General features: G+C 43.7%; 2 protein-coding genes and 1 long non-coding RNA gene across 3 annotated transcripts in view; 1 reads left to right on the plus strand and 2 right to left on the minus strand.

Annotated features, from left to right (window-relative positions):
- LOC134452221 (uncharacterized) overlaps nt 1-3,785 on the minus strand; it is a 4,340-nt gene extending 555 nt beyond the window's left edge. Inside the window, exons 1-4 of the long non-coding RNA XR_010035400.1 lie at nt 3,363-3,785; nt 1,583-1,638; nt 530-689; nt 1-436 (exon numbers count right to left, since the gene is read on the minus strand). The exon at nt 1-436 is cut by the window's left edge and continues 555 nt beyond it. This is a non-coding gene — a long non-coding RNA (uncharacterized LOC134452221). The remainder of the gene's footprint in view (nt 437-529; nt 690-1,582; nt 1,639-3,362) is intronic.
- Nucleotides 1-4,485, minus strand: part of cnksr2b (connector enhancer of kinase suppressor of Ras 2b) — a 186,751-nt gene extending 182,266 nt beyond the window's left edge. Inside the window, exon 1 of the mRNA XM_063202257.1 lies at nt 4,397-4,485. Coding sequence (XP_063058327.1) covers nt 4,397-4,460 — 64 coding nt within the window. The 5' untranslated portion in view covers nt 4,461-4,485. The remainder of the gene's footprint in view (nt 1-4,396) is intronic.
- Nucleotides 4,486-11,938: 7,453 nt separating this feature from the next.
- nlrc3l1 (NLR family, CARD domain containing 3-like 1) lies at nt 11,939-25,460 on the plus strand. Its single transcript, XM_063203647.1, has 10 exons — nt 11,939-12,046; nt 13,042-13,223; nt 13,796-13,903; nt 14,467-14,559; nt 15,667-15,775; nt 16,408-16,648; nt 19,435-19,636; nt 20,248-20,545; nt 21,326-21,532; nt 24,325-25,460. Exons 2-10 carry the CDS (start codon nt 13,084-13,086, stop codon nt 25,246-25,248), a joined length of 2,322 nt encoding a protein of 773 aa, XP_063059717.1. The 5' UTR covers nt 11,939-12,046; nt 13,042-13,083; the 3' UTR covers nt 25,249-25,460.
- Nucleotides 25,461-25,530: the final 70 nt, after the last annotated feature.

Consider the following 25,530-nt stretch of genomic DNA (forward strand, 5'->3'; position numbering starts at 1 on the left):
CTCCTACTTATTACAAAATCACTTGTTTAGTGGTAAATAGTTGGGATACGGGACAATTAACCGGTCTGGCCACTCAGAGAAACCATTAGCAATTACAGCATACTGTATACTGGAGAGGCCAGTAGAGCTGCAAACTGGCTCACAGAGACCGGAGGTGCTGTGGACGTTGAAGGCACGGTGGATGGTGGCAGGGATGACCCAGGTGCTGCAGGCACAGTGATGGCTGGCAGCATGGTGGGGAGTGGCACGGATGACCCAGGCGCTGCAGGCACGGTGATGGCTGGCGGCACGGATGACCCAAAAGGTGGATGGTGGCAGGGACAACCCAGAGCATGGCAGTATGGTGGAAAGAGCTGCTGCAACGAGTGGAGGGACTTCAGGGATGGGCACAGTGAAGTCCTCAACCTTTTCATGATTGTCCTCCACTGTGATGACCCTTTAACAATAACACGTACTGATTACTACATATGCGAGTGAAATACAGTATGCCAAAAAGAGTAAAAAGATAATGGACAGAAAAACAACGTACAGTGCCTGTATTTATATGCCCAGTATCTCCTCTCGTTCCTCTTCAGGACCATCATCTCAGGTGTGACCACAGAACACTGTCGCCTTCTTTCATCAGGCTGCCCTTCTCCCGCTCCTGGGTCTTCTCAATGTTGTCAGTTGTCACGCACCTGAACACAACCCTGTGACAAGATACACTATTAAGAATACTCATTGGTTAAACTTTTTTCTTTAAAGGTACATTCTATGGTCTGTTTTGGTCATCTGTCTAGAGCTGAAAAAGTAAAGGGGTTGAGTTATTAGTAACAGTTGTGACCAATCCACAGTGTATTTGCCCTCTACACAGCTCTTGACAGCTTCACATAGAAGTTAAGTCATCAGACTGCTCACGCATTGTTGACTCAAACACACACAGAGACAGTGCAGACCCTAAAGAGAGAAGACCTGCCGTCCTTTTTTTAAATAGAGACCCTAAAAAGAACACTTGTTACGCTATTCTATGGGAATAGGCTGTTTCAGAACATAGGAGTTTGTTTCAAGAAATTTAAGAACGACCGGACTGAGGCCACCATAAGGAATGAGCGGTGCCCACTTCATATCTGAAGTTAACGTGACCATCCATTTGCTTATTTCAGAAATAACACCTGGCTAGTTTCTTTACAAATGTGCATACATGGTCCATTGTGCTCCAACAATGAGAGCGCAGATGTCACATCTGTATGCAAACAGTAAAGGGATCTATTGACCTCAAAGGTGCACTGTGAAATGTATTTGGCAGTCTCGTTCCATAATTCATGCGGCCCAGTCATAAATCTTTTTCACTGATTCTTACCACAACCATCAAATTCAAAATATTCTCTATGACTGTGCAAATTGCAATATTAGTTATAATAGTACTAACTGTAAATATGAGTTTATTATTTAGTTGCAAAATCTACTCTGCCACCATCCTACACAGTGCACAGTGCAACAAGGACAGCAAGCCTGAGTGAGTGAAAATGGCTATTCATGAACAAATAACATGACAGTGTTATGGCCTTTAAGTCTGTTTATTTTTCTTCAGTCGGCGACTTACCCTGTTCCAGAATGACTTCAGGACAACCATGCATATAAAAGATGCAACACCACTGCCTGAAACATATTAAAAGCACATAACAATTCGTAACAATAACAATAAGTCATTCTTGGTCATTAATATGACTTGCCACACACCACATAGGCTGTAGCTTACATGAGAGGTAAGCAGTTACCGCCTTTTCTCAACTCCTGCAGTAGGCAGAAGCAGAACACCTTCATTATGCACAAAACATTGTGAATAATTTGACATGGATAAAGTTTAAGAAGTTGTACTTTTACACTCGATTATTATGTAAACATTTCTACTCCTTGCAATTGCTATCCGTTTTGAAGCATTTGTTTCACTTTTTATACTAGTTGTGAAAATATAGGCTACCGGTCTCTTTTCGTTGGACTGCCCTTCCTAATGTCAAACGTCATCACTTCGGTACAACTGAAGTGTGTGCGAACTGCGGAGACCAGCGAGAGAGAGAGAGAGGGAGAGAGAGAGAGAGAGAGAGAGAGAGAGAGAGAGAGAGAGAGAGAGAGAGAGAGAGAAGGGCTGTGCTTATGGAACCTGAGCGTGTCTGTTCATAGCGAGTCCTTCGACTATGACAGCAACTATCAAACTATCGTTGTCAAAACTAACCCTGAGATTGAGTTTGCAACGTCCAACAAAAAAATAACTGACTTCATGTTAGGTGATGTTATGACCGTGGAAGATGGACCACTACTCAGAGTAACATAAGGGCGTGTTGGTCTACATAGGACTACTTAGGCTACTATGATACATTTACAACAAACTAATCAATGTCTCCTCGCAATGTTAACGGATGGATCCTTTGTTAGCGTTTATGCTCAGCAGGATTTAGCATGTCTAGGGTAGCGTTGTTTAAAAAGTTATTTGATGATCGATTCCTCTCGCTCCCCCTCTCCCTCCCAGTAACACAGGCAGGCACCCGGCATGCACACACCGTCTGTCTCGCTCCCCATCTTCAAACTGTCATTCAAACTAAGAATGTCTACGATTATGATTAATAATACAAAAAAGTCTTTAGTTGACTCGGCAGGGAGGCATCCCAGAATGATGACTGTTTACGCACACTGCTTTGACAGTTGATATGAAGCATTTCGTCGCGCATTTCATTGATTTGAAAACTTGGTGACAATAGGAATTTACACATTTTTAAAACAACATTCAAAGAGGACAATTTGCGACGGCCATGGAACAGCCGTTCCATGTTGAATGGATTTATTGTGGAGAGTGAAATAGTGAAGTAATGTGCCGTTCGTAGTCTGTCTACGAGCACAGTCCTTTAGGTGCATGTAACTTGTAAGATTATCACACTACAGCCTTGTGTGAAAGCAAAAAAGGAGGCTATCTTGTAGAATTTTCTCCTCCGTGCTATTTTTGTAGAACGACACACGAGGCCAAGTCCCCACCAGCAGCCAGTCCCAGTCTGCGCGCCAAAACTAGCCAACAAGGCAACATTTGAGAATGGAAAAAAAGACTTGGCGCAGTGGGTTTCATTCTAGGCCTACAACATTTTGAAATTGGTAGTGCTATCCGTTCATCTTTAACACAGGGCATACTTGTTGCCTTCTCCAAACGAAGTTTGAACGGCAGCTTACATGGTCCATTGACCTGTCTGTCTGCCAAGTGCGTTGGTGATAGCAGCTGCCTGAGTCACAGTCAGACAGTTATTACGAGCCAACTACAACTCTAGCGTGATTTAGTTTCCTTTTGATCATTGTTCATGTTTTGTATCCCATGTTTAATGCACGACTGGCCAGCTTACCTTCTGAATTTGTCCCGTCCATTGGAAGTTAACTTCATCTGCTGCGAGGCTCGCCACAGTCGCCGGTTGATTCTTCTTCCAATGAAGTCCCAGAAAGCAATGCGCATTGCGGGTCTTAACCAATTTCAATAGGTAGTTTTGACAGAGACGGTTTGGATCATACTAGCCAATAGTATTAGTTACAGTATTGGAATGTAAATTGGGTAAAGTTTAGTCATTTATAGGTAGTTTCGACACTAGCCATTAGTATTAGTTATAGCGTATGAATGCAAATTAGGTATAGTTTAGTCATTTCTCACCAGTACTAAGTCCTACTCCTTATTTATAGGTAGAGTGAGTATATTATACCCCTTGCATCAGAGTAACCTCAGCAACCTAATTTGTTGGGGTAAAAAATATCAATTTTTTGTCAGTGAAATGTACTGCCCCTCAAAATCCCTTTTATCAGTGTAGTCACCGATGCCCAAAAAACATATTTCACAGAATTCAATATTTTATTGATGGTCAATATTTGTATTTTTATCATTCATCTGAAAATAATAGGCCTCTAATGCACTTGTGTGATTTGCCCTTTGAATGTGTGTGTGTGTGTGTGTGTGTGTGTGTGTGTGTGTGTGTGTGTGTGTGTGTGTGTGTGTGTGTGTGTGTGTGTGTGTGTGTGTGTGTGTGTGTGTGTGTGTGTGTGTGTGTGTGTGTGTGTGTGTGGTATACCCTCAACTAACAACAGAGGCCAGACACCTGTTCGCTGAAAATGCTGGCCACGGACCATGAAAGGCAAAAAAGGATGCAGACTACAATGTATGACTAGATTTCATATGAGAACGCGAACACCAAATACATCTTGTCCAAAATCGTTTCCCACACCCTACGTCTACCACAGCCCCAAAACAAAAACATCTCTGCTTCTCGTCTCCCCAACGCTCTCAATGATGGTGAACAGCAGCGCACAAATGTTCCAAAGCTGAGTATTAACCATCTCATACTGGAAATAACAATGTAAATGTCTCAATCGGACGCAAAACCACCACACTCACCTTTCATCCAGTCCACGACTTGGCTGGTTGTCCATTTGCTCACAGGTTCCATCACCAGTGCCATAGTGGAAGTTTTGGCAGTTCCCGCCCCACAAGTCAGTGGAACAGACTCTACAACGCAAGGCGCAATGTCAAAATACTCCTTGTCTGTGAATCAAATTGAAATGGTCATCAGCTTGTAGACGCAGTCCTTGATATCCAGAGAGAGAGCGCGGTGCCAACAGCGAGGATGAAGGTCCCTAACCCTGGAGGATCATGGTGAGAGCCAGCATCCCAGCTCGCTTAGGTCTTGGGCATTCCTTCATAAGCGGAGTGCACAGACCGCTATCTACCCACTATCTTTCAAATGACTCCAAAGACACCTCTTTGTGTCGACAAATTGTGCTCTTCGTTTCGGTGGCTTTTCGGTGCAAAACGGCAGAATCTCCACAAGGCTTCAATTTGGCATTGTGTCACGCTACTTGAGTCTCCACCACGGTCACTCTCCGACGCACGCTCTCCTATCCCTCCTCTCCTCTCCTTGCCTTGTTTGTCACCAGCGCGCTCTCTCCCTCCCTCTTTCTCCCCTCTCCTACTCTCTCTATCCTTCTCCCTCGCTCTCTCCCTCTTAACCATCAAATAACGCAGCCTAGCGGAAAACGTCTCTCTCTCGCAACAATGGGATGGTGAATGTAGAGTGTCTTGTCTGTGCCTTGTCCCTCTGGGGTTGACGTATTTATTACGCCTAACAGAGCAGTTAAATATAGAGACATTTGTCAAATGATTTTGGTGGATATAAGACATTTATGCCAAGCATTTATTAGGGAATGTGTGTTCATCGTATTTGGAGCAAACAACGTAAATACCAGATTTGTGACTAAAAGCTATTAGGCTACCGTGTTTATAAATAGCCGAGGAAGGTGACTGCTACTGACGAATACATAATTATTGACGTTTCAATATAAACCAATTAACCGAGGGCAGCCACCGAAACAGTCTCTTGTGACTCGTTCTAAAAAAAATGGTGATGGGAACCCTCCGCGCCTCGCGAATTCAAGCGTTCACGGCACGAGAGCTAGTGGAGTGCTGTCACCGCCTTGATAAGGCAAGGCACGCGAGAAAGAGAGCTGAAGCGCCCCCGGGTGTCACGTCACATGGATTACATCCCCAAAGATGTCTCACCCCGACCACGGGGAGCTTTCGATCCGCGGAAGTGAAATGCCTTTAGTCCATGAACTGTGTGGCATCTCATGTTGAGACCATCTGTTGGAAACATTTCTCACGTTTCTCGCTTAACTAATCTGACGAACAGATTGTTGATGGTCATCATGGTATTTTGAATGGGCATGCTCGGGATACGCTGCCCACACGCCCTCATTTTTGTAGAAGGCCTACTACAATTTTTACTGATGGCATGATACTGAGATGAACTGCTGTGTTAATTTACCACATTTCTATAGGCCTGTGCTACAAAAAAATACTGTAGAATGTTTGATATGTACAGTAGGCTACCAGGGGATTTTTCTTTTCAGAAAAAAATAAATGTGTGTGTCTGTGTGTGTGTGTGTGTGTGTGTGTGTGTGTGTGTGTGTGTGTGTATGTGTGCGTGCGTGCGTGCGTGCGTGTGTGTGTGTGTGTGTGTGTGTGTGTGTGTGTGTGTGTGACAGAGCTTAGTTGTAGGCCTGTATAGATCCAATACGCTGGGCAGGGCCATCGGATATCAGAACAGAGTTCAAGGTTAAAGGGGAAGGTTTGTGTCCAGCGGCATATCAGCAGGCATCAGAGACACAGAACACTGATGATTGGTGAACGCAGATGACACAGAAACACTCAAGAAGGACAGTAGGCAAACAACACCATGGTGTTCTTCTTTTCAGTGTCCTCAGGTCAGACGTGACTTTTTCAATTTCCCTGGAAATCAGATGTCTTGGGAGTTGTTCATCATTGCAGAACGTCTCACGGTGCGTATTAGTGTACAATACAGTATACATGCATACTACACAGCAAGGAACATTTCTGTCTCTCTGGCTCATTAAAAATGGCTCTTTTTTGGCTCTTTTCTGTGAGCCTTGGACAGACCAATCACATGAGAATATTCTTCTAGCTGTGTGATGGTACTCATCCGTGCTAGCTTGCCACTCAGGGCTCGAACCCACAACCTCCCAATCACAGCAGCTGTTTGGCATGAGAAGCACAGGTACGATGGCATTTGGAGGTTGGGTGTGCACATCCACAAAACACAAATTATCCAGGTGCCAGTCAAAAGTGGTAGACAGTGTGATGAAGTGGTCCGCACCACTTGGTCTGCATACTGGGCATCATGGCCGCTGATAGCTTTTGCAAGGCCCGGACAAAGTCATCTGAAAGGGCCCCCTTCTCAATACGTACAATGGAATGAGAACACAATTCTGGGGCCCCATCTTTCCCTGGGCCTGGGACAACTGACCCCTTTGTCCCCTCCTGTCAGCTTCCCTGCTGGGCATGAGCTCCAAAAATATAAACTCAGGCCTGAGGAAGATCCCACTGGTGGATGGAAATGTTGCCGTTTATATAATGAAATAGTTTACATTTTTGGAGCTCATGCATAGTGTGCGGAGCACTTCAACAACACAAGCACAGGTATGATAGTAGGCCGATAGCTCAGCGGCAGCGCTAATGCACTTGTATGAGATTTGAGAGGGGGGGTTTACTAATGCTGCCAAAATCTGGTAGTTAGCATTCGTTAAAGTTGCAATGTTTCAATCAATCAGGAGAACTTAAACCAACAGCACACTGTACAATTTGTTGTGATGACTATTCACCATTTGGACTCTCATGTCATTGCTGCCCATTAACAGCTACTCCCAGTTCACCATCCCATTCAGACGGTCTCCAGACAAGCACAGTACCACCATTAAGGAAGCCACAGCACACTCAGCAAACCATCAGCTCTGTCCAGAGATTTGTTAGAGAGATTAAAAGAAGACCTGTGCCATTTGGCATGCCTCCACTGTTTTCAAGGCCATCGCTGTGCATGTGTGCATTTGTGCATTTGTTTCATTACACCAGTTCATCAGCGTGTAGCAGCATGATCTGCAACTGACGTATCCAGTGTGATGACAGTTGACGTCTGTGTGGGCAGAGAGGCTGGCAGACAGGGGTCACTTACCACTAGGGATGCAAATTATCGGTTAATTCATTAATCGTTAGTTGATTGCCTTATCGATCAACTTACGATCAATTGTTAAGTAGCGTTTTTCCTCCAGAAATCACAATGTTTCTTGAAAAAAAAACTACTAAATCAAAAAATTACAATTAAAAAGTGAGATAAAATGCTAGATTTAAATGAGTTCTATTTAAATTCTTTAAACCAAAGGTGATTTCAATATTCCCACTTTTCACACCCCTCTTCACACATAGGCTACTCTTCACATGCCCATTTCACCTGGGTCTCTTGTCAGTTGAATTGGCGATTAATTAAGCGGGCTTGCAGAGCAGGCCCGATTCTAGTAATCTCTAAGTCCTGTTTATTTATCGTTCTTGTGCAGAGCAGTAAAAATAGAAAATGGATCTCCTCCTAGGCCTTTCGAGATAGAGACACCGTTCAAACACTAAAACGACCGGCTCGGCTTGGAGATCATTTCTATTAATAGGCTTGTCCGTGTCTCTTGTCGTTTTCCCGTTTTTGGCGATTTTGTGCAAGTTTGGGTCCCCATTGAAAACAATGGTAGAACCTTCATGAACCAAGGTTCCGCCACTCTAGAGATTAGAGTGTAGGAGGCTTTTTCGGTCATAAAACATCAACACTTTCACCTAGAAGTTTAGTTGACGCGTTGTTAGCGAGCTCTATGGGATGTCTCCAAATTGTCAAAGTTTCATCTCCCAACTCCCAATACTTTTTAAATGGCAGGTGTTTAAAAACGACAGGGCTGGGTCTATGGAGGTTTCCCATTCTTCCCAAAAGTGCCTTTTTCAAGAGGTCAGCGCATGTCCCACAAGAGGTCCATTTGTGACTGAACCGTTTAACCTATAAACTTCATTCAAAGACTGTTAGAGAGATCACATACATGACTCCGATCTGTGCGCAGGACACGTGCCAACTCCTTTTAGGTTTTTTTACAACGATCTTGTAAAGACAAAAAACTCATTCTCATTCTGCCCTCTGCTTAGAGCTGTCATTCAGTCAATCAGAACAGGTGCTGCCAATACAGGGTTCCATCTCAACTGTCACTTTCTCTCAACATTCTATTCTTAACGAGCAGCTGCGCAACCATTCTAGAAGTCTATTGTTCAGCTCTTCAATGCAATGTGATATAGTCTTGCTGGACTGTGCATGACAGCCAGCTGCTTGGCTCAATGGGAATGCTGCTGGATTAGAGATATGGAGGTTGAGAGTTCGAATCCCACTTGAAGCCATGTTGATTTTCAAAATTATATCATATGCAGTGTTCCTTAGCCAACTTCAAATACCATGTATGTCATTTAGTATCAATGGCAAATGTGCTGGATTACAGATATGGAGGTTGAGAGTTCGAACCCCACCCGAAGCCATGTTGATTTTCAAAATTATATCATATGCAGTGTTCCTTGGCCAACTTAAAATGCCATGTATGTCATTTAGTATCAATGGCAAATGTGCTGGATTACAGATATGGAGGTTGGGAGTTCGAACCCCAGTCGAAGCCATGTTGATTTTCAAAATTATATCATATGCAGTGTTCCTTAGCCAACTTCAAATATCATGTATTGTATGTCATTTAATATCAATGGCAAAGGGGCTGGATTACAGATATGGAGGTTGTGAGTTCGAATCCCGCTCGAAGCCATGTTGATTTTCAAAATTATATCATATGCAGTGTTCCTTAGCCAACTTAAAATACCATGTATGTAATTTAGTATATCCCCAAAACACTTTCAAGATGGCTGAATCCAAGATGGCTGAATTGTTTATAACTTCTGACTGGGTGGATGGATTTTTTCCAACATTTCTTTTAGCGTTGTTTTCTCAATAGTACTTTGTTTCATCTCTGCCCCAAAAGGCAAGCCCGCTTCCAGCATTTTCTGTGAGAATGCAATCTAGTTGTGATGAATGTTTTTTAATTGATTAAAGCATTCATCGATGAAAGTCGATTCATCAATTAATCGTTTGCATCCCTACTCACCACAATCCTCTGTCAGATATTACAACTGAAAATGCTATTCCGGGCGTCTGTTATTACTGCACTCTAAAAAATAGTTCTCACGACAATAGAGCCATAATTATCCAATAAGCATGCTAATTATGTCTACATTTAGCATTTTATGACTGGGTTATGCTCAAAACAATGTGGTAGGGGGAGGGGAAGTGCATTTGAGGCAATCTTATTGCTTTGCTCAGGACCCTTTATCACTCAGTTATGGCATTTAAAGGCCTTTGTCAGCTCGTCTTAGTAACGGCATTCAAAACCTGGGCTTTTGACCGAACACTTTGACAGGCCAAGCTGGAAGATGGAACCCTGATCTTATGGATAAAAGTAACAGTGACTCTTTGCTTGACGACGGCGTCACACATATGTCAAAACAGTGTCATAACAGTGTCGTAACGCAGTCATGCATGTGTCACAAACATTATGTCAGTGTCAAACATTTTATGACTGTGTCATTAAGTGACTTTCGGCTATGGTAAAGACAGCCCTAACAATGTCAACTTTTCATGATAAAACATTTATGACATTGATATCATGTTTAGGACTCGTCATTGACTGTGTAATGACACTGTGACAATCAGTAAAATAGTGGAGATACTCATGGATGCTTTACACTGCAAAAACTACATGTAACATGTAGTGAAGTGTATACAGGTGCCATTCTGTCACCAGGTCAGAGTCCCTCAACACAAAGTGGATAGGTAGACTCGCGCACACACACACACACACACACACACACACACACACACACACACACACACACACACGGTTCTAGACAGGGGCCAGGGTGGGCCAGGGCCCCTGTAGATTTCCTCTTGGACCCAGTTGTGGCCTGAACAGCCAATAACTGCAACATGATATACATTTTTGTATATTATATATTCATAACATTAAAAATGTATCTCTATTGCCAATTCATGTGAAAAAATAATAGCCCCACCTCGGCCCCCCTGGCAATTTTGGTCTAGAACCGCCCCTGCACACACAAACATTTTGACATTTTGTTACTGTTTTTTAACCTCTTTCTTGTCAATGCAGATACTGTCAGCCTGGGGTAAATGTATGTGTGTGTGTGTGTGTGTGTGTGTGTGTGTGTGTGTGTGTGTGTGTGTGTGTGTGTGTGTGTGTGTGTGTGTGTGCTATGTGATCTGATGCAAAAGTCAAATTTCATTTCATTTAACATCATTTTTTTATTTGTCTGAGGCAGCGCTCCTCAACATATTCTACACACACACACACACACACACACACACACACACACACACACACACACACACACACACACACACACACACACACACACACACACACACACACACACCAGTTAAAGCATCAATTAAAATGGCAGATGCATATTACAGTTGAGTTTTTCTGAACAACATCTTGCCACTAATGCAGCCTCAATACAGTGCGGTAGCGTTGGGCTATTGAGCTCAGCGGTCTCGTACTGTGCCTCCCATTGCCGAACCTGATGCGTTGACGGGGTGGCAGGTTCGCGGCCCTGAGGGGGACAAAATATGCAGGAACACCTCCGTCACACAAGACCTACACTAAAACCCTCTGATGCTGTGATATACTGCTGTGTAATGTCTTTTGTAGATTTCTTTGAAAAGTTGTAGCCAGAATGGCTCAGCATTAGGAAATATGCTGCCAGGGTGGGGGTGAAGTGACGCCGACAGTGGGGGACAAACGGGTCAGTTGTCTGAGACCCAGAGGGGGCCCAGATTTGGGTCCTCATTACATTGTAATTATTATTTTGTCCCGGGCCCAGTCAAAGCTGTCAGCGGCCCTGCATGAATGGACTTGCATGCCCATGAAGACCAGGTTTCAGTCTCTACCACTCTCTCTGACTCTTTTTTTTGACATTTTAGGCTTTATTTATATAGGACAGTAGAACATGGGAGACAGAAAATGAGCGGGAGAGAGAGACAAGGTATTGAGGACGGACAGAGGCCGGACTCGAACCCGTGTTCCATGCGTCACAGTGCCCCCTCCTGTACGTTTTTTATAAACAAATATCAAACGTTTGTGATAGGTAGACTGTCATTTGACATTTTTCATGCAAATTGCAAAAACACTTTTCAACTTGTGAATGTAGGCTAAACATCGAAGTGGCTTCTAAACTTTAGCCTATGATGTGGGGGGAAAAACACATTCATAATCAATGACAATTCGGGCTATTAATTTTCAAACCACATTACCACTAGGCAAACTGGTTTGCAATCGATGAAATGTTGAAACATGTATATGTTTAGCAAATGAACTACCTTTCGCTAATTAAATATCCAATTCATATCCGATTCATATGCGCATTTACTGTACCTCGAGGCTCGTAGTAGTGCAACAAAACGAGCGCTGTACCTTTAAGACAACAATGCACATGCTACAAACGAAACTGAAAGGGAACCAGGAAGCAGAAATTTGTTCTGGATCGTTCTCGTCGTTGAACGAGGATTATTCTTCAGTGAAACATTATAATGAAGATACTGTCTGAAAGGCCATACATGTAAGTAATCTTTTACAACTTGGGCAACTATGAACCTCAATTCCACAGTTGAAAGTCAAGTTCCATTTCATGAAAGCAGTCCAGCTGCTGTGCAGGTGCTGCACTTTTGCGGAAGAGCATGTTAGCCTACTTCCCCAAACAGTTTTGTCCTTTCATGACATGTACTCAATTAGCTGGAAGTTCTGTGTCTGGTATCACGGTTTTCTACCGTTTACGCTTATACATTCCGCCATTGGCTCTCTAAACGTGCAAGTTTACGTTTCGGGGCCATAGTTTCTAGAGGCCTAGCACAGCAGCGTTATACAGTCTTGGCGCGATGGATACAGTAACATAAAGTAGGATTTCATTCCTTCCTGGTTGTTTTTGGTGACATGGCCTGTGCACAGCTGCAGAATAGCTACGTTTGGAGAAGCACCAGGTTCTGTGATCCTTCTTGATAGTTCTGAAGTGTACATGTAGAAACTTGTATTATACTTCATGCTGTCACTTGTCACGACTCGGAACTCGCCAGGTCAAAGATTGAATGGCTCAAATTGCTTCGATGCCCACGCGATTATATCCGGTTTTACTGCTTTTCAAAGTATTGGGTTATCATGTTGAGGTTCAGAGTTCACTTTCAAGCGTAGCATTGAAGCGGAAAGCTCGACTGAGTGACTGAGTTGCTCTTTTCGGTTGGTTGTGGCTTTAGGTAGCAGGCTAAAGTTGTCCATCATGTCCTGCTACACATTTCCGGTATTGTGATCCAGTATGTAGATACAGGTCTGTGATGTAGACCTCCTTGGTCAACACTAAAGAATCAAACGCTTCCGTAGATTTAGTATGATACATGAGTCATATTGTACGAACAATGCAAACTACAAATAGCAATGTTTCAATAGGCTCTGCATATTTTCACATTAAATATCAAATGTTTCTGTCTACATGTTATTGTGTGTGTGTGTGTGTGTGTGTGTGTGTGTGTGTGTGTGTGTGTGTGTGTGTGTGTGTGTGAGCAGCTTAGTGTTGTAGATATTTAACAGTGTTGCCAGGGGGTCATCATGGATTCGGAGATGGTAGCACAGCAGGGAGTCCTCAGGCCTGAGGGGCGTGGAGCCTCTGTGCACGGCACCGAGCCTGAGGAAGAAGACGATGACGAATACATGTCCTTGGACCGAGAGTCACTGGACCTGGACTTCAAGTGCGTATCTCCGCTTTGTGTGTTTCAACCTTTTATTGCTTATGGTTCTGCTGAAATGGTCACAAGGCTGTTTATCTTTCAACACATAGCACAACATCCAAAGCAACACCCATCCCTACAGGGTATTGATTAAGGTCCCTGGAGATATGTAAGGAGCAGTGTGAAGTGAAAGAGATTTGGCTTCAGCTATTGATGCAGGTGTAGAGACACACATTGTCCCCACTGGTCAGGGTGGAATTCAACCCGTTCGTTACTTTGTATTGTGATCCATAGGCACTCTCCCTAACCATTAGACCAAGGCACCTGTGCCAAGATGGAACTCCTTTTTGAAAAGCACACATGGGAAGAGAGAGTGTGAGTGTGTGTGTGTGTGTGTGTGTGTGTGTGTGTGTGTGTGTGAGAGAGAGAGAGAGAGAGAGAGAGAGAGAGAGAGAGAGAGAGAGAGAGAAAGAGAGAGAGAGAAAGAGAGAGAGAGAGAGAGAGAGAGAGAGAGAGAGAGAGAGAGAGAGACTGTGGGGTCTGTTTGTGTGCTTACTCCTCTCATCTGTGTCATGATGTGTTTTGCTGCCCAGGTGTGACATCTCGCGAGCAGCATCACCTGCACCAAGCTACCTGTCCATGGCGAGTGACGGCATGGATACCGGCGAATCGGGCATCGAGACGGATGCAAGCCAACCTGGGTCTGTCTGTCTGTCTGTCTGTCTGTCTGTGCATGTTGTCTCTTCTAGTCAAGTTTATTTATGACCCAGTCAAAAGGATCTTATGATGTGAGAGGCATTGAGACTTGTTTGACATTAGTATTATGAAGCCTCAAGAGTCTCTCTCAAGAGTTCTCCCTACAAATCAATCTGAGAATGAGCTTGGATATGTGCTTTATATATCAACATGGATTTACTGACGTGACCACATTACTAAATTTGTAATACATCCAAAGACGGCACATTGCAACAGTTGGGGCATAGTAAAATAAAAATGGTAAAAAATAATTGGTTTGCGGGACACAATAGGGCTGATCTGTCGTCCACTTCTTTATTCCGTGCACCGGTCAGAAATCACTTCAAATCAACTTTCATTCATCCGTGAAAGCCACTTAATTTGTAGCGGTAAAAAACCCAAAGTGACAAAAGGAAAGAATTAAATGCGGATCTCAGACGGAGACCTAGTTGGAGTTATTGTTGTTATATACTGTATGTTGTTATTGTGTGTTTTAATACCATGTATCTGTATGTTGCTGTTCCGATAGGATTGAGCTGGAGAGGCCGAACTCTTCAGTGTCCAGCATCTACTCCCTGGAGAGCGACGAGGGAGCGGATGACGATCTCAAGCCTGAACTGGCGTAAGATCCGCGTTTGATGCCCTTTTAATCAATCAATCAAAACAGTGACAGGGCACTCTTTTCCTTTAATGATCAACTATTAAACACCAGCTCCTGTTAGTGACATACTTAGTAAATCAAAATGTAAGGAATTGAGCTATACGTTTTAATGATAAAATAATCGGCACGTTATGGTGCCTGCGTCTTCCACGTTGAAACGTCAGTGACTTTGTACTGAGAGGTAGCTTAGTTTGTCTTAATCCATCTTTATTGGTGTGTGTATATATCATTAGAGTTGGGACGGACGCAGAACATTTTTTATTGCAGGTGCCATAAGGCCAGGGACAGACACAGAACTTGCAGACCTCCCCATTGGTTCCGTCGTGTACACTAATTGTCATGGAGCTGGTGTCACAGCGCGCTGTCTGTTTGATTTGACAGCTGTCCATTCTACCTGACCCATAAAGCCGTTGGCAAATCTTGTCTCTTTCAGCATCTCATGCTCATTGCTGGTGTCCCGAAAGTTGAGTTGCGATGAAGTTTAAGTAGAACCCCTGCTTTAAACAATACACCTCAGCGTCATTATGTGTGACCAGTACTCAAGAGCAGTGGTTTTCAAAGTGGGGTCCGGGGGCCACAAGGGCGTACTAGGGGGGGCTGCAGCAACTTGGCTGGAAACACATAGCATATAACAAATTAAATGATTCAATAAACTAAATAACTTATGTAAACACCGAAATAAACCAACATAAGAACTGGATTGTAATAATCGAGTGCATATCTGAACATTAATGCTATTACTGTTTAGTTATTATTTTATACATCCCAGTGGGACACTGACTAGCATGCGTACGGTTGTGAAAGGTGATGCACAGAAAATAGGGTGGCATATTCTGATATATTCTTTGGATGGAATATGCTGGTATATGGGGGGGCCTTGCCATGGTAAAGTTTGGGGAACCCCCGCACTAGAAATCAAGGGCACACACATATGCATACCACAATTTTACTCAGTCACAAACGCGGCTTAAATTACGCAAGGGGTGATCGTATCTTCTTACACCTTTGGCGCAGACACATGACACAGAGGGTTCACCCTCTCTTTTCCCCCTCTCTTCCTCCTCTTAGGCTTGAGAGGAGATCGAAGAACCAAAAAATCAGCGCTGCCAAACCGGAGCTTTACATCCACCCCGACTACAAGAGGCACCCAGCTCTGACCGTGAAGTTCATGCTGAAGGTTTGCTTGCACCTGTCTGTGTGTGATCATATGGGTGTACACAGGTTTGTTGGGGAGGGAGACGGGTGACAGTTTGAGGTCTGATAGTTCAGGAGCAACATAGTTTGTTACAAATGAGACACAAATCTGGTAATCAGAAAGGATGTTGGGGGCAGGTATGTGTCCTCAGACTTGTGATTTAACAATTTTTGAAACCGTTGTCCTAATTCTGTAACTATTTAGTTTTGACCTAGAGTCCTACATTGGTTTCATACATTTACACTATATCTACCTACGTAAATGTAAGACCATTTACCAAGACACAACATTGCGATTCCCCTCAGTATGAGAGGTTGCAAGAGAGATTGCCTGATGAAGGTCTAGTACCGAAACGTCGTTCATTAAGGTAAAACAGCGAAATGGTCAGTGTGCAGTTTTTTCAAGTTGACGCACCTGGCAGCTGAGGTGTGCGAAAAAAAATTCCAAGTTTAACGATTCCTCTCAGTATAACATTTTTTCAATGAACAAAATTCAAGACACTCCGCACACTGCTTACTTTTCTTTACTTTATTTTTCGGAGCGAACAACGCGTTTCGCCCAATGCGTCATCAGGTTCGCTCTAACATTTTTTTCTTTATACTCTCCGATTCCAGTTACTTCCGCAGCTCCTGAAGCAGCTGAATGAGGCGCAGCTGAGGTTCTTCAAGAAGTACCTGTGGGAGCGCTACCCCGAGTTCTTCAGGGACCCCCTGGACGTGCTGGACATCCTGGACGTGTCGGACAAGATGGTGGAGTGCTGCGACCTGGAGAGAGCCATCAACATCACCAGGCACATCCTGCTCTACATGCAGGCCAACCGCATCGCGCACTACATGGACCAGCACCTCCACCGCAGTAAGCATCCCGTTAGCTTAGTTATTGCAATTTGCAAATCTATGACTTATAATAGTCTTTGTTGAAGTGATATCAATATTGCAGTCAAACAATATAAAATTTCACAATATCAATTTGAGACAATTTTTTGTCATTTGCAGGGGTGATAGCAGTCCGGCGCCGCGCCGGAAATCCGGCGTAGCGTGGCTGTAGAAAAAAATAAAATAATAATTTCCCCAATATTAATAAAATAATAAACTATCGCGTAGGCCTTCATTAATGTATGGTGAAAATAAATGAGCGCGCAACAGCCTGTTGTAAGAGACACGAAAGGAACCCAAATGAGCAGCAGCCCATAATTATCATCCCGACATCTTACTGAAAAATGTATCAATTTGTTACGTCTTGCTCTTGAGTCACTCACCACATCACTGGCGGCAGTCTTCTAGTTCTAGTGAAAGGAGAAGTAGATTGGCTGTCAGTATGCACAGTAAAGAGAGTTCTAGGCCCCTACTGGTTACCCTTCTCAGATATTTTCACTGTCGACGGAGGCAAATCCAAAAATGGCATCTCGTTATACTGAAGAAACGGAAGAAAGTACTATAGGCCAAGTCTAGACCATTTGGATTCCGATAAAAATTAGCAACTATTGTTAGCACAAATCCACATGGCTTGCTAGTTGTGATGGGTGTGTTGAACCGTGTGGATGTCAGTGGAATACTAGTGAAATTCTGTGATCAAGAAAACGTTTGAAGGTAAGGCCATTTAGTTATTAATTTGCCCACTGTGGCATGTTGGCTTGGGCCCGAATGATTTTGCCTTGCGCAGGTTACTCCAAAAACCTGACCATAAACGGCTTATTGATGCGCATAAACGGGCTCAGTGAGAGTATATGTTTGAAATAGGTTCGTCTATTTTCCTCATTTATGTGCGCTAAATGACTGCGCAATGTTGACAAACTTTGATGGAGATGGACGTTCTTTCAAAAAAAGTCTGTATGCTCAAAACGGTAGGCTATGCTATGCCCGTCATGATACTTTTTTCTAGGTGTAGTGCGTAAATGTGGTCTGCATTGGAATAGCGGCTACCATTGCGACATGTCCAAATGACAATGGAATGCTTGGATCGCTAATGTTTGGCAAGCCTAGTTAGCCTACACCCCTTGTAGGCTAATGTGAGCTGAGTTCGTGGATTTTGGTCTACTGTTGATTGAGGGATGGTGTTTTGAGTCATTCCTGACAAACCACGTGTCAAACTGATTTCAGGGAGATGTTTATATTAGTTATGCTGACTAAACCAACGCGCTCTGTGAAAACCCCCAAACAGCCTCGCACAGGTTCACACAGCCTTTCTCTCTCGCGCGCTCCCTGTCGTAGCCCTTCTGCGTAATCGAATCCAGTTATTCCACGCACGATGCACAGGTTGTATTGTCTGCACGCTCTGGGGCTACCCTACTCTCGGGCAGGGGGCAATTATCAATATCAGACTCTCATGAACTTCAAATAGGCTACTTGGCTTGCGTTCATGTGGCCACCACGGTGTCACCTAGACATGCAGTGAATGTTCATCTTATCTTCACGCCCTGTGCTATTTTCATGTAGCTTAATTCGGTCCTGTCTTTGTTTTTGTTGCTTTCTGTTATCTTTTCAACTCGTACATTGTAATGGGCGTGTGTACACGCGAGTGATTTTCATGTATTTTAATTGACTACAACCCAATGCGAAAGTCGCGCAGTAGTCACACAGGCTATATATACTGTCCTGTCCGTAATAACCACTGGTTCTGTCATCCGTGGAGTCGAAATATGCGATGTGAACGTGGGCCTGCATGTAGCCAATCATGCGCTTGTGCCCTAAATATCATGTACCGGTAATTAAAGGGCGTTTCCCTACAACGGAAAGGCAGGGGTTATAGGTAGACCATGGGGCCACGAGTAGGCTATCTAAACGTATGTCCAGTAGCCTATACAAGTTATATGAGCAATGTCCCAATGAAAATGAAACTTATCAGCTTGCAGCAAATGTCATGTCATTTAAAAGTATTGCTCAATTAATTGGTAATCACCTCCTCTATTTTGGACAGAGTGTAGTTACTGTACTTTGGAGTAGTATTGCCTCCTACTGACCTGTCTTGGTATGGCTGCTACATATGTAGCTTTCAGTTAATTCAATGTGGTAAAATATGCACCATGTTTTCAGAAATGCATTCTGGTGTTGAAATGTTGCATTGGTTCAATACCCACCTCAATAACTTTAGTGCAACATCACAAGCCTAGAATGCATTTCTAACTGCATACGTTGGTATTCGTTTTTACAGCTAGAATTGAACGTGGTGGTCAGTTTCTTTCAGCCAAGTGCTGTAGCCTACCAACAGGGAAATGATCTGTGTTTTCGTGAATAACACTATAGAAATAATGCAAAAATGAAAACATTATCTTAAATGTTTGAATAATGTGTTTGAATAATAATAAGGCCTACATTACGTCTCATATGCAGTATGTCCCGTCGTCCCCCGGCCCCCCCTCCCCGACCAGGAAAAAAGTTCAGGCTCAGGATTTTTTTTCACTATCACCCCTGCATTTGTCTATACTGCCAAAAGGTAGGTTACGCTAAGTGCAATGCATTCCCCTCCACTTGAGCCATTGCGAGCACAAAGCAGACTTGCTATGGTACCCAACACTCACGCAGGACACCACTGTGTGTTTCTCTATGGCCCTTCACTCCAACTGCTGAATGGATGCTGGTGCTGGTGCAACCAGCTGATTTATGAGCTCTGCTTAACTGATCTGGTGTCTTTGTGCTCTGCAGATGAAGTGCGCTACGCCCTAAAGCAGGAGCTGAAGGCCAAGTATGGAAAGATGTACGAGGGCGGCGTCGAGAACGTCACCACCGTAGACTTTGAGTCGGCCTACACGGAGCTCTTCATGACAGAAGGGCGCTTCGCGGGCGCCAACCTCCAACACGAGTTACGAGGAGAGGTGGAGAAGCTGAGGCTAGAGGCTCGCTCACTGTATGAACACACTTCATTCATATTTTTATATTTTTAATATATTATTGTCATTGTTATTATTGCTACTACCATTGAAGGATACGTCTGGTATTTAGGATGTTTTTAGCCCCTTTACTAAGTTATCTGCAATGCAGGTAGTGGTTTCCATACAAATTCTGTTATTTGCCAAATTTGGGGCTTGTCAGGGCCTGCTGTAGAAGCACCCTAAACCGTCGTCAAACAAAATGTGCAACTAGCCAAGTGGCTAGGAGAGTTCACTGGTTTTCTATAACAAGTTTCTCCCCGTTGCTCCTTCGTTTTCAAAAAACGAATTTAAAGTATGAGGTTTCGCGTCAATGGACCCTGAACCCTGACCCTGTTTGTCCACCATTTATAATTTGGTGTGTCTGTCTGTGTCTGTGTCTGTGTCTGTGTCTGTGCCTGTGCCTGTGTGTGTGTGTGTGTGTGTGTGTAAGAGAGAGAGTGAGATGCCTTGGCTAAATGTATGTAACAGCTATATATGGTTATTTTATGTGTAAGTTTGTGTGTAATGTCTCGTAGGCAATGTCTTTCCAGGAGGTATTTCCCCCTGGGATCAATAAATGATACTCTACATTTTCTATATCCAATAGCAACAAGATGAAGCCCAAGAAGATCGACAACCTGTACGACCCCAAGGAGGTGGAGGACCGCTACACGCGCCTGGTCATCCTGCGGGGCATCACGGGCATCGGCAAGACCACGGCCATGCAGCGCTTCATCCTGGACTGGTGCAACGACAAGACCCATGAGGAGATCTTCTTCATCTTCCCGCTGTCGGGACGCGACCTGATTGGTCGGCTGGACGAGGAGATCACCTGGAGGGAGCTGCTGGCCGAGTTCTACCCCAGCTCCACTCAGCTCGCGAAGCTCGAGTTCGATGACTGCAGGGTGAGATTTTTATTTCTTTTTAAAAAAAAGATTCTTTTTTTTTTGCCTTTTTGTGCCTGTTGATAGTTCAGTGTGAGAGGGACAGGAAATGTGTGGGGAGAGAGAGTCTGGGAAGGATTCTTGACAAATGACTCGGACAGAAATCGAACCAGGGTCGCCAGTGGCCCAGTGCCCTACTATTTGCACATGGTAGGGCAGACTTTTATTTATTTATTTATTTATTTATGAAACAAAGAAAAATGTCTTTGTAAAACCTTGAACTTTCTGTTTCTATTAAGTCCTACGTAAAGTAGATACATGAAGCAGCTCTCACTCTTTCCACTGGGGCACCATAGATTTCCAGTTGTAGTTCGGCTGTTTGCCTCTTCTGTAGTCCACCACTAATTCTTTGGTTTTGGTGACATTGAGCTCTTAACTGTTCTCCACGCACCATGGTGACATTGTCTCAACTTCATTTAGGCAGGTTGTTTCATCGTTGTTTAGAGAGAAAATTGTCTCGCATTTCATTTCACAATCCACATGGTCGTGAAACTCCAACAACAGACATTAAACTTTTGTCTTCCCTTGTATCTTATATAATGTAGTTTCTCACATCCAGGAAACATTCGTGGCTTTAACTTAATTGTTTGGGAGTCATGACGCCCTGACTGCTCACGGAGTTATCTGTGTGAATATCTTGTGTGCCATTTTTAATGTCTTCTCATGTGGATTGCGGTTAAGTGGGAAGGAAGATGCGTATTATACGTATTTATACGTATTATGTTACATCTCATATTGCAGGTTATGTACATCTTCGACGACACAGACGAGATGATGCAAGAGCTGGACTTTGTCCACACCTTCTGCTTCGTGGACCAGGACACCAAGATCAAATTGCGCAAGATGATCATCAACCTGGTGCGGGGCAACCTGCAGTGCCATGCCTTCGTCATGATGATCACGCCGCCCATCGCCTCCTGCAGGATCCCCAACGACAAGATACACCAGGTGGGTGACATCCGTGGGGTTGGCTGGGGTTATTGAAACCTAGTGTTCCTCAATGGGGGCTCTACAGCCCCCCAGGGGACCGTAAAGGGGGCCCTCTGGGGGCTTTGAGAAGGACAAAAACCGACAAGGTCAGCGTCTGCGCCTACACCTTAGAACAGGGGTCCCCAAACTTTTTTCTCTGGGGGCCACATTATCGTTCCTGACTGTGATCAGGGGCCGGATCAATCATGTGGGCTGTATACTAGGCCACTGCCTGTTATAGCCATAATTTATAGCACAAATAGTTCATCATTACAAGTGATTTGCAAAAGAAGTGAGTACTTCACATGTTTTTCTATATGAAATACCACGGGTATTCCTTTTCATTTCCAATATCCATGTAAAAATAGCAAGGAAAGGTTAGAAAAATATAGTAATTTACAGTTTATGAGTGATACAATAGAAATGGTAGGCCTGTTTATATTACAGTGAGATGAGAAACTATCAAGACAAGATAGGATTGCTTCTTTTGGCCAGTTCAAATGGTGAGGTGGAGAGAGGTGGAGGGCCAGTCACAAGGGCATGGCGGGCCGCATCTGGCCCCCGGGCCTTAGTTTGGGGACCCCTGCCTTTAGACCCTTGTATTGCTTGGTGCGTCCACTCCCAAAAAGTAGTAATCACTTGAGGTAATGAAAAAGAGAAGGAGACAAGTGAGAGGGGACGGTGCTGAGTTGCAATGGGGGGCATTAGTCTGTTTTATGTTTTAATACTAAGGGGAGCGTTGGGAAGCGTATGATTAGGTCCAGAGGGAGTCAATTCTAAAAAGATGGAGAACCATCATTGTAACATGACTCTCGACAGATTAATGGGTTCCACCTTGCTTCACAATCTAAGCCACATGCATAGGTCTGCGAAGGCATGGTATTATTTTAAAAAATCCTTGCACATGATTATAGAAACCACTTGTGTGACATTTTAATGAGGTGCTAATTTAATTAGTCACAGATTCGAAAATACTGTTGAAATTACATATGTGCAATGTCCACAACTGAGTCTGTGCGAGCGGCCATTGTTTTCTGACGCAAGTGTTGCGTATCACTTATTCTCCCCTCCCCCACTTCCTGTAAACTTTAACCACGTCACATCTCTGAAAATCCCACAATCCTGATTGGTTCGATGGCTTCGAATAAGCTGACAAAGGTGAGCGGAAAATACATGAGGGTCTGGCGAGAGCCAGGTTAGGTTAGGTTTATTGCTTCATGTCTTTCTTTCTGTGTATGACCATAAATACGTAAGAAGGGATATGTTGTGTATATACAGTACAGTACAAGCGGATTCCAAAAAAGTTGGGACACTTGGTATTTTGTGAATAAAATAAAAATGCTGGCATTTTCAAAACATTCAATCCATACATAAGATGCACAATGGCACAAGGTCAACATAGGAACAGTTAAAATGAGGCAAAAGCATTGTTTTGAGGGAAATATGTGGTAATTTAAAATTCGACCCATGCAACAAATATCAAAAAAGTTGGGACAGGGCCAAAAAATGTTGTAATAGTTGGATAATTCAAAAAATAATACAAGGATGAATATTTTGAAAGGAACTATATTGACTGCTAACATGAATGCACAAATAAAATACCATCACAGAGAGGCTGTGGCACTCAGTAGCGAAGATATTGAGGGACTTATTACTGATCTATTACACAGAAAGATTGAATTATCAAAATTGCAGGCATATAAGGCCTATTTCTGTAATGTAGAGTTCTGTGAAATCATTGCACGAGTTATGAGATCAAGACATACCCATCGTCAATAAGCAAACTATGACACTCCAACAATGACAGCTGTTGAAAAAATGACCATAAACAGAATACTTGATTAAGGCACATGATGCAGACATTAAACAGTGTTGCAAGTGGCAAAGCTCATTCTAGATGGACCTAGGAGACATGTGAAACTGTCCTTTGATTACCGAATGGAAATTATTTCATTCTTTTTTAAAAATCATGCAGTCATGCACCCTCCAGGTTATGAATAAAATGAATACTTCAGCTTGATGTAGTGGTCAGCCTGAAAGACAGCATATATGAGGGTAAAGGGGTGCAGAGATGCCTTGGTTATGGTCTTCTTACTCATGTAGAGCATTAAAATGAGGGCTGAATGATATATTCAGACTTTAAACAGCATACATAGCTACCAAGGCATTATATTTTGGAGCACAGCCTTTAGATATTGCCCCACAATGATGGTAAATTTCAATCTCTACTATGTTACCAAAGGGTGGTTCCATTATAAGAGTAAACAGGTGACAAAATGGTTTTCTTGCAGTCAGGATATGCCACATATTAAGCGTAACAAGAAGGTAAACAAGTCGAAGAACACACCTATCAGTTGAGCTGCTGAAATCATGTCTCGCACATCAAAATGTCTACTTTTTAAAATAAAATCATGCCATCAGTCAAAGTATTTAAATGTTAAGTCTCCTCCCTTGTGTTGTGTTTAGTCTTATCCAACATAAAAAGCATTTTATTGGCCTTGTCCCAACTTTTTTGGAATTTGTTGCAAGGGTGACATTTTAAATGATCACATAATTACCCCAAAACAATCATTCTGCTTGGCTTTAACAACTGATATGTTGTCAGTACACAATGCTCTACCTTATTAACATATTGAATGTTTCGAAAATTCCAGCATTTTGATTTTATTCACAAAATACCAAGTGTCCCAACTTTTTTGGAATCCGCTTTGTATATTGATATTCTGTAAACATCTCTTTCTTTCCTTCCAAAAACATTATTCACAAAAAAGGTGTGCGAGATTCGCGGCTTCTCCGACGAAGACCGCTACAACTACTTCCGGAACCGGTACCGCACGGAGCCCGCCATCGCCGAGCGCTTTGTGACCTACCTGAAAGCCAACCCCATGGTGTTCATCATGTGCTACCACCCGCTCTTCTGCTGGGTGTTGTCCCAGGCCATGGAGAAGGTCTTCCGGAAGTTTCCACCGGGCAAGGAGCCGCCGAGCACTCTGACGGAGGTCTACTGCCACCTGTTGAAGGTGTGCCTGAACAAGCGCGAGGACAAGCGGCGGGTGCAGGAGCCCGGCGTGAAGGACAAGAGCTGGGAGGATGAGAAGACGATGGTCATGAAGCTGGGCAAATGGGCGTTCACCATGCTGGAGAAGGAGGACTTTGAGGCTGAGACGGCCAAGTGGAAGGACGAGGAGTGCCACGGCAAGGAGGCCATACTGCGCTCGGGCATATGCACCGAGTACTGGCGGCAGGCCTTCATCCTGTACAACGAGAAGTGGCGCGCCTTCATCAATCCCTCTGTGCAGGAGTTCATGGCGGCCCTCTACATCATGCTCAACTTCAAGAACCACAGCAAGAACCTGCTGGACACCAGCAAGATGTCCATGATCAAGATTGGGAGCGTAAGCCTGGCCGAGTTGTACAAGTGTGCCGTGGACAGGATGGCGAACTCCAAGGCCGAGTTGCCCTGCCACTGGGACCTTTTCACACGTTTCCTGGTAGGCTTGGGCTCCGAGTACAACCAGAGGACCCTGGATAGGCTTTTCAATAACGTGGGTTTCAAGGCCTCCCATGTGGAGGACGCTGCCAAGGCCATTAAGAAAAAGATGAAGGAATATCCCGACCATCAGCAGGGCCTGGAGAAGTGCTTGCAGGAACTTCACCCGGCTGGACAAAAGTGTGACTCATCAAAAAAGAAATAACATTAATGCTGCGACACTCCGTTAGGGTGTTCAGGAAAGGAGTAACCTCTATGAGTTTCCAAATATGCACTGTGATCTTACATTCACGCATGCCTTACATATTGTTTAGAAGGGAGCTTTGCATTGTTTTTGGGTTTTATAGGGGTTATGGAAGGGAATGTTTTTTGCCTAACATTGTGACCCAGCGATTAATTTATGGTGCTTAATTTCAGCTAATATTACAAAACATATAGTTAAGTCACGTAGATCAACACATTCCCGTCATAGTGTGTCATTTTCAGG

This window comes from Engraulis encrasicolus, chromosome 7 (genome assembly GCF_034702125.1).
Source record: "Engraulis encrasicolus isolate BLACKSEA-1 chromosome 7, IST_EnEncr_1.0, whole genome shotgun sequence".
NCBI lineage: Eukaryota > Metazoa > Chordata > Actinopteri > Clupeiformes > Engraulidae > Engraulis > Engraulis encrasicolus.